Raw genomic sequence first — 10,012 nt, 5'->3', positions numbered from 1 at the left:
GGTATTTATAATATCAACTTGAGGTATCATTAATGCCTACTGGAGTTATTTTATTACTTACTATAGATAGTTAAAATGTCTACATTATTTCTGCTGAATACCTATTTTACGTAAGTTAAAAGCATATTTCAGTTATCATTAATGCCGACTTTGCATGCTTAAATGCCTATTTAATTATCTTCAAGGCTTACTTTAGCTATTTTTAATGCCTAATTCAATTATCCTTCATGGCTACTTGAATGTACAAATGTCTACTTAACATATTGTAAACCCCTACCTAATATATCTCAAATGGCTACTTGAGTAATCCTAAAATTCTACCGAATAAACATACAGTTACACATATTAATTATCAAATTTTTTATAATTAAACTTTAATAGATTGAGCCTAAGAGAAATTCTCTCACAATATCGACTGGATATAAATATTTAATAGATCCCATCTTATGCATATTTGCAAGTATATGGGTGCGTTTTTTTTATCCTAATCTACGCTACATTTCCACAAATCCCAATGGTTAGAATACAATTCATTATTTTGTTTACCAATTTTACTACACAAGGAAACGAGGAATATATTAAATTCAACTACAATGACTATTGACTATAATCACTAGCTCCACCCTATAATACTTCACTATTTTGATGTGGCCCAAGCACTAGAGAAATAATTGATTAGTAGCAAAATATCATTACTATTCTTCAATAATAGTTAATAAAGTATAAGAGCTAATAAAGTGTTTAGTAAAAATAACATACAATTAGATAAGATTTATGACACATAGTAATATAGCAAGTATTCGAAAGCAAACGAAAAAAATGTAATAAGTAATATGAAAGGAAGGAAGTTTATAATTATACCAATAAAAGATCACTACTTCCTCTTGTGGTTCACTATTTTTGTCTTTCTTATTTTTTGTCCAAGAGATTGATAGACATCTACTAAGCTTTATCTTGAAAGCATGTTTTAATAAACCAATACCCCTTTCCCCCAATAATATAAAAAAGAAACCTTTCCCCAATAAACGAAAAAAAGAAAATAACCCAATTCATATTTTAGTTTGTTCCACCCTCTTTGTTTACCCTCATAGAGAGGACTCTACAACAAAAATAACAAAAACATTTGTATTTCCAAACACTAAAATTTGTCTAGCCATCAACATGAATATGATCTTAATCACCATTGACTACCCATGTAATCATCATCATCATCATGTTCTTGCATGAAACCCTCTTCATTTCTATGTTCCAACCCCAATTCACTTCATTAAGAACTCAGTTATTATAGAACCCAATGTATCTGGCCCATATAAACTATGAGCAGGGTCTGAAGTTCATTAAGATTTTAGTCTCACACTTAAAACCTTTTTGTGTCTTTTTATCCCTACTTTATTCTCAACTGTGTCTCATCTAGTGTGTCTATGTGTGTAGATTTAGAGGGGCTTTATGCCTTTGTTTTATTTTTCTAGAGAAACCCACCTCTACAAAAACCACACCATAGCTCTCATTCAACCAAAACTGATGCTCAAACCAAAATTTGTCAAAAAAAAAAACTTGAATAGTGTCTCATTTGCCTCGCCGGATCCTAACTTGTGGGTTATACTGAGTTGACGACTCTAACTCTGATTTTGAGTCTATCATTTGAACAATGATTAGGAGTCCATCCTAGATGTTGTGTCTAATTTTATCCTTTTAGTTGCAGGGCTTCTTGTGATTGTATTTTGAGAAGAATTTGCACATGACCCAACCACAGTTGTTGCAGTTAATTCATCACTTTTATAGCTAAATGAACCTGCTTCCAACACCCCAATTGGACTCTGAGGCACCACTCCTACAATCCCTCCATTTTTCCTATTAATCACTGAATTATTCTTCATCATTTCCACACACTTCAAAACTCTACCCTGTAAAACAACAAACCCACAATTTTTAGATTATACTAGAGTATATCCCGTCATAAAAGCAATGATTAGGGTCTAGGGGGATAAAAGACGGCAGAAGATAGACCATACCCTTATCAAAGGAGGTTGCGAATAATTAGGGTCTGAGAAGGGACATAAGATGGCAAACTTATCAAAGGAGGTTGTGGATGATTAGGGTCTGGGGAGGGATATAAAACGGCAGACTATAGACCATACCCTTATCAAAGAAGGTTACGACCATTAAAACACTCGGAGGTAAATCGAAATTAATAGTATACTAATAAGGAATCCTTTAATATAAAGATTTGCAACTTTTGATTGAAATTGGATTCACCTTCTCCAAATGAATGAAACAAGAACTAGCCATATCAATATCCAAAGCTTGGATTTCAGCTGTAACAAACACAGCTACTGCAGCTGCAATTTCTGATGACTTGAATTCCAAGAAGTCAATACCTACATTCAATTTCCACAACCTTCAAATAACTCTTTTTAGACATTTTATTTATGCTTCCTAAATGGATAGAACAGTACAATTTGGAAAACCCAAATTTTAAAATTCACAACCAAGAAAAAACCTGTCACGTGATTCGCTAGTCGCCTCGTGAATCGCGAATCAGAAATTTTACGCTGTTTTTGAACCAGTTTGAACGAATCGCAAATTCAAAAGGCGAACTAACCAGCGAATTAGGTTTCACCGAATAATATCATCATTAATTCATAATGAATGTTATAGTACCTTTAATTGTGCAAGAGATGAGCTCCATTGATCTATTCACAACATTACTAGATGAAGAAAGGTAAGTATTCTCATTATGAGCATCACACAATTTCTTGAGGGAATAATCTAAGAAGGAACATGGAGTGACAGCATTCATTTTCCAGTTTAAGGTGTCCAACACAAAAAGTTCCATTCTTTGTATTGTTTTGGCTTCAAACACAAATTTTGGATCTCCTACCTGCCCATCAGCACAATTCACAATATACCCACCAAACATTATTAAAAATATTCACAATTATTTTCTAAATCAATTTTTTATACTATTTCCTAAAACCTCCTTTGTACCCCAAATCAGGGTATTCCGCTCATAGGTACCATCATCAGGGTCGGGGCAACCCATAGTCCTCGGCTCGAGAAAGAGTACCCCAAATTGGGATTGAATGATTTTAGCACGGTTTCGCGATGAGATCTATCTTAAACGAGAATTAAGATTTACCTGAAATCCTACTGACTGAGGAACACTAGTCTCTTCTAATTTGACTGCAATTGATAAACAGGCCACAGCTAGTAATTGCACTGCCCAAGCTTTACCACTCTAATTGAATGATCAGAAACAGATCAATAAGAATCCAGCAAGTAATAACAGATTAATGGGCAAAATTAAATTACTTTTTTCTTCTGTGTACAGTAAACTCACTGGTAGTGCCTTGGTTGCTAAGAATCTGTCCAAATAATTCACAGCTAAGCATAAACTCAATGGTCCAAAACTATAGTAAGAATGAGCCTGCATATTATCAAACAAAAAACACTTAAAAATTGCAATTTCTTCAAAAATATTATATACCCAATTAATATTACTAAAAACCCAGAAAATTATACCAATTATATCATTAACCAATTAAAAGATTAGAATTTTAGAAAAATCCCCATATTCACTTATATCTTTTATCAGTCTGATCATATTTTGTATGAGCGGAATATTGAACTAAAGACAAAAACAACCAACCTTGAAAATCCAATCCAAAGCCTCAATACGAATACTTAAGTCTAATTCCCCACATCTTAATCTGTTTAAGTAATCATTTTGGGGAAAATATTCATTTTCTTTTTCTAACATTAAAGCAAAAAGTTCATCACTTTGTTCAGGAAAATGAATTGACGGTTGTGATTCAATCTCATTGAAAATGGAATTAATAATATTGTTCTTTTTAGGGGGTTTATGATGATGATAATCATCAACATCATCAATGGACCCACAATCACCATCAACATCACCTTCATCATCAAGATCATCAAAGCATAAATCTTTGTTCTCATCGCATAGAAGTAGTGAAGAAGATTCATGGATGTCAAAAATGTCGGCCATTAGATAAACCTGAAGCACTTTTTTAAAACCCAGATTGAGTTTTAAGTATTTCCATTACAAAACAAGAATGGAAGCCATTAATTTGTAAAAGATCATAACTTTGCTGGAAAGATAAGGGAGTTGGGGACAAAGAAAGAAAAGGATAATTGACTTGAAGGGGAAGAAGATGAAAATGAGGGAATACAAAGAAAGAGAGAGAAAGACATTGAGGGAAGTGAAAGAAGAAAGAGAAAGTAGAGAGATTTATGTAGGAAAGTAAACATCTGGGTGTTTTTAGGGTAAACGAGAGATTGGGGGAGAAAAGCTGTAGACTCTTTGGATACAACAAGAAAAAGGGAAACAATGAAAACAATATGAAAAATCGTAGAAACTTTTTTTTCGTCCAATTTTAAAAATTGAAAATACTTTTTAATTTTTAAAAAAATCTTGGGGTAGGGTTAGATAATTAATCTTTTGAATTGATCATAGAAATTATTTTTTATTACAATGTAGGTTAAGAGAATGATAAATTTAAGTGAAAATTAAATTTAGAATTTTACCTGGAGAATGTAATATATGCATTAATTAAGACAAGATCCGATTTTAATTATAGACACTAAATTTGACTATAATTTATAATTTTAATTGTATTTTAAGAAAACTTAAAAAAATGTACATTGAGACTTGAACCTAAGTTACTTCAAATTTCTCATTAAACTAATAGGATTATAACCTAAATATACCTTAAATCAAAGTTGCTTCAAAATTCTGGTTCTATTAACTAGGTTAACAAAGATAATTAATTGGAAGATTCATGTAACCTAGATTTAATATAAATTCATTTTCACATAATTAATCCAACAATATTATTCCATAATTAATCTCAAAATATCAGGGTTAACTACATCAACTAATATATTAGTTTTAATGGTTTTCACATGGATCCTTCTTCTTTATTCATTTGGATTTTCCACCATTTCAATTTGTAAGTCTAGATCATTTATATCATTTTTCACTCTTGTCCTTCAAGTCATATTTTGTCTTCTCCGTCTTCATTTTGAATCGTATGAGCTCCAACTTTCTATCTTCTTACTATAGTTTGCTAATACATTGTCTTTGCACATGCCCAAACCATATAAAATGATTCTCTTTTATCATTTCCTCTGTATTTGCAACTCTTAAACCCTTTTCTTGCTTTGAATTTTATCCCTCAAGGTATGCCCACCCATTCATCAAATCATCCGAATTTTCGCTACTCTTATCTTTTTGCTATGGTCCTTTTTAAAACCAAACATTTTAATCCATATAGTAGCGTTGTTTTAACGGTCGTTCGATAAAACTTGTCCATTAACTTTATAGGCACTCCTCGATCACATAATATTGTAGTAATCGCTCTTTATTTTTAACATCTACACTTAATTATATGGGTCACATCTTGTGGGATATACCCACTATTGGAAAATATGGACCCAAGATATTTGAAGCATTTACTTGTAGTGATTTCTTTCTCTTCTAGCTTTACAGTGTCTCTCATTCTCTCGTTTGTGATAAAGTTACACTTTATGTACTTTGTCTTGCTCCAACTTTATTTTGAAACCTTGTGACACCAACTGTTGTCTTCATCATTCTAACTTAGTCTTTACCCGCTCACTAGTCTTAATTACCAAACAATATCATCGGCAAACAACATGCACCTAGACATGTCTCCTTGTATTGATCGAGTTATCTCATCTAGGACCAATCCTAAAGGAAAGGGGATTAGAACATATTCTTGATGAAGGCCAACTGTAATTGGAAAATCTTTTGTTGTCTCTCAACATTTTCTAACATTCTTTTTTAGTTATCAATTCATATCTTGCACTATATTAATGTTTTTTTTGGAAATACCCTTCGTTGTTGATATAGGTTGGCATGTTTTGAACAAGGACCAAACTATATGCACACGTATGTTTTGAGGTTTCGAAATTCAGCGATTAAGGCTGAAAGTTTAGGTTGTAATATAAAATGTTTTTTTTTTGTGATTTTTGTGGGTTTTGTAATAAGAAAAATTAAGAAAAGATATGTTGAACTGAACAACTTGAAAATGGCTGATCCAAGGCTTAATTTGATACAGATTCACCACAAATTAAAACCAAGGGCTCCTAAGAACACATTCAAACTTTAAGCCAAAAGAATGAAAAGCATAGGAACTTCAACTTACTAAAACCAATCCAAGTTAAAGTAAATTGCACAGAGAGAACAAAGGAATTTGCTCAAAGGTTGTTTTGTATTGAGAATGTAAAAATCAGCTTGTGCATTACAAGAGAGCAAACATCCTATTTATACTAAAGCATTCAGCAATAAGTACAAACTTTGAAAATGAAAGTACAACCAAAATAGCAATAAAATGCAACAGCTAGTAAAAGAACAAGGAGATTTTTGCTGATTTTTTTTGTTGTCTCTAACAGCTATTTTCTTTGGGATTTGCAAATCATGTCTTCTATCTTCTTGGGATTATTTGTGGCTAATTTGTAGGAGACATTATCATAAAAATCCCTCTCAATCTTCAAAACATATGGTTGTTGTAAATCAGCTGGTTTTGAAGAATGCAACGGCTCAATTTGGAGAATCTGATTGCTTGTTTTGATCCGTGCGTTTAATTGTGTAAAGGACGTCCCATGAGCAAAATAAATATTCGACTCAATAAAATAAAAATTACAACTCGACTAACTAAACATGAGACATGATTAAGCTTGATCCTAAACCTGGCTTAATCATCTCTAAGACTTTGTTTCATTATAAAGACTTAGTTCATGATTACAAAAGTAAAAGACTTGACATTTGAACCTTGAATTTGAGCATCTTCCATATGATGAATCATGGTATTGATCCTGGTTAGCTCATGAGAACTAGATGTAGATGATCCTACATCATCCTCCCCTCCTTTGGAGAAGCTTGACCTCAAGCTTGGTAACATATCCTCCTCATGGAATGGAATTAAATCTACAACATTAAACGTAGAAGACACACTATAGCTACTAGGTAGCTCTAGTTTGTAAGCATTGTCATTTACTTTCTCCAAAATTTCAAAAGGTCCATCAATTCTAGCACTTAACTTTGATTTTCTTTGGATGGGAAACCTATCCTTTCTCAAGTAAATCCATACTAAGTCACCTTCTTTGAAAATTACCTCTTTTCTCTTTTGATGCACTCTTTCCTTAACCTTCTCATTCATTTTCTCAATCATTTCCACAACTTGCTTATGCACCTTTTGAATTTCATTAGCTCTCGACTCGGCATCGTGACTGAACTTCAATGGTGTAGGAAAAGGCGTAAGGTCTATAGGGGTTAAGGGGTTAAGGCCATAAACCACAAAGAAAGAAGAAAACTCTGTGGTCTTGCTAGGAACGCGATTATAAGCAAATTCAGCTTGTGGTGGCAATTGTTCCCATTGTTTAGGATTTTTAGTAATGAGGGCACACAATAACGTTCCTAAGGTCCTATTGGTTACTTCGATTTGAACATCAGTTTGGGGGTGGCTAGAACTACTAAAGTTAAGCTTTGTTCCCATTTTTCTCCACAAAGTAAGCCAAAAATGACTAAGAAACTTTGAATCTCTATCACTCACTATGCTTCTTGCTATCCCGTGTAGTCTTACTATCTCCTTAAAGTAAAGGTTAGCAATATTAACTGCATCATGAGTAGTATGACAAGCAATGAAATGAGCCATCTTAGAAAACCTATCAATAACAACCATGATGGAATCCTTATTGTTAGAGGTTCTAGGAAGTCCAGTGATGAAATCTAAACTCACATCCTCCCATGGGTTTTGTGTCGTAGGAAGAGGTTGGTAAAGACCTTGAGATGTTTTGCGGGCTTTGGCTTTTAGACATTGCACACATCTCTTGATAACATGAATGACATCCTTAGCAAGCTTGGACCAATAGAAGGTCTCACTTACTAAAGCTATGGTCTTCTCTTCTCCAAAATGTCCTCCAAGTCCTCCTTCATGATATTCCTTAATCAAAGTCTCCCTAACACTATGTCTAGGCACACACAATTGGTTTCCTCGAAAAAGATATCCTTGGAAGATGTAAAAAAGTCCTTGAGGCTTATTATGGCATTTTTCGAAAACTCCTCCAAAATCAACATCATCAATATAGCATTCCTTTAACAATTTCATTCTCACATCCTTAGTATTCAAAGTACTCAAAAGCAAGTATCTCCTAGATAAAGCATCAGCTCCGGTGTTTAGTTTAACCGCTTTGTGTTTAATGGTGAAATGAAAGGTTTGTAGGAACTCGACCCACTTAGCATGTCTAGATTGAAGTTGGTGTTGGCTTTGAATGAACTTTAAGGCCTCATGGTCAGATTGTAACACAAATTCTTTGGCAATCAAGTAGTGTCTCTAATGCTCTAAACATCTAATGATAGCATAAAACTCCTTATCATAAGTTGAGTATTTCCTCTTAGCATCATTGATCTTCTCACTAAAGTAAGCAAGGAATTTGTTGTTTTGAGTAAGGACACCTCCAATACCTACCCCAGATGCATTACACTCTACTTCAAAAATATCATCAAAATTAGGCAAAGCTAGAACAGGTGCGGTGGTAACTTTTTTTTTGATGGTGTCAAAGGTTGCTTGTGCTTTAGAATTCCACTCAAAAGTCTTAAGTTTTGTGAGTTCGGTGATAGGGGCCATGATTGAACTAAAGTTTAGGACAAACCTCCTATAAAAAGAAGCTAAATCATGAAATGATCTAACTTGGTGAATGGTGGTAGGAATAGGCCAGTCTCTAATAGCTTCAACTTTCTTTTCATCCGCTTTTATCCCCTCAATTGACACAATAAACCCAAGAAACTTAACTGACTCCGAAAAGAATTGACATTTCTCCCAGTTACCATATAGCTTCTCCTTAGCTAGCACACTAAACACTTGACGTAAATGACCAACATGTTCATCTTCACTTTGACTATACACCAAAATATCATCAAAATAAACCACTACAAAGTGACCTAAGAAAGGCTTCAAGGTTTGGTTCATAAGTCTCGTAAAGGTAGAAGGTGCACTAGATAAACCAAAGGGCATAACTAACCATTCATAAAGTCCTTCCTTAGTCTTAAATGCGATTTTCCACTCATCCCCCTCATGGATTCTAACTTGGTGATATCCACTCCTAAGGTCAATCTTAGAGAAAACTTTAAAAACATATAGATCATCTAACAAATCATTAAGTCTAGGTATGGGAAATCTATACTTGATAGTGATTCTATTGATGGCTCTACTATCCACACACATCCTCATTTCTCCATTCTTTTTAGGCACAAGTAAAGTAGGAACGGCACAAGGACTTGGGATTCTCTAATCAAACCTTTAGCTAACAAATCATCAACTTGTATCCTAATTTCTTCGGTTTCCTTAGGATTAGTCCCATAGGCTGGTTTGTTAGGCAATGAGGAACCGGGAATGAAATCAATTTTATGTTGTATATCCCTTTGAGGTGGAAGTCCATTTGGTATTTCATTAGGAAAAACATATGCAAATTCATCAAGCAAAGGTTCAATCAAAGGGTGATCATGCAATACAGTTTCGATTTGTTCATTTAACAATAACAATTCTTTTCTTTCCATAAATTCATGTTGTTCACTTTTAAGTATAGGAATTAAAGAATGAAAATTAGTTAAAGTTGCTTGCAATTTAGAATTAGCGTTAGGTGCATATGGTGCTAAAGTTATCTTTTTATTATTTAAAACAAAAGTATGTGTGTTTTTAAAACCATCGTGCATAACTTTCCTATCATACTGCCACTGCCTACCTAATAAAAAATGACATGCATCCATAGCTATAACATCACATAAAGGAGAACTGTATGTTTTTCATATAAAAATAAAGATAATCTCACTAAAAGATAATCTCACACAGGAGTAGTTCATAAAATAAAGAGTAATAATATATTTAAAATTCAAATTTATGAGAGAAATTTCCCTAAATAATGCAATTGTACAAAGTATTTCCCATTTTGCTTGAAATGGAAAACTAATTCC

At 33.3% G+C, this 10,012-nt stretch overlaps 1 protein-coding gene across 1 annotated transcript; it reads right to left on the bottom strand.

Annotated features, from left to right (window-relative positions):
- Positions 1-515: 515 nt before the first annotated feature.
- On the bottom strand, positions 516-4,348 carry LOC130820754 (cyclin-D4-2-like). Its single transcript, XM_057686258.1, has 6 exons — positions 3,650-4,348; positions 3,341-3,427; positions 3,140-3,238; positions 2,662-2,881; positions 2,257-2,378; positions 516-1,904 (listed from the first exon to the last, which is right to left on the bottom strand). The coding sequence occupies exons 1-6, from the start codon at positions 4,007-4,009 to the stop codon at positions 1,653-1,655; spliced, it is 1,140 nt and encodes a 379-aa protein (XP_057542241.1). The 5' UTR covers positions 4,010-4,348; the 3' UTR covers positions 516-1,652.
- Between the last annotated feature and the right edge of the window lie 5,664 nt (positions 4,349-10,012).

The sequence above is a fragment of the Amaranthus tricolor genome, chromosome 8 (assembly GCF_026212465.1).
Source record: "Amaranthus tricolor cultivar Red isolate AtriRed21 chromosome 8, ASM2621246v1, whole genome shotgun sequence".
Classification (NCBI taxonomy): Eukaryota; Viridiplantae; Streptophyta; class Magnoliopsida; order Caryophyllales; family Amaranthaceae; genus Amaranthus; species Amaranthus tricolor.
This window is presented reverse-complemented; position numbering and strand designations above follow the sequence as displayed.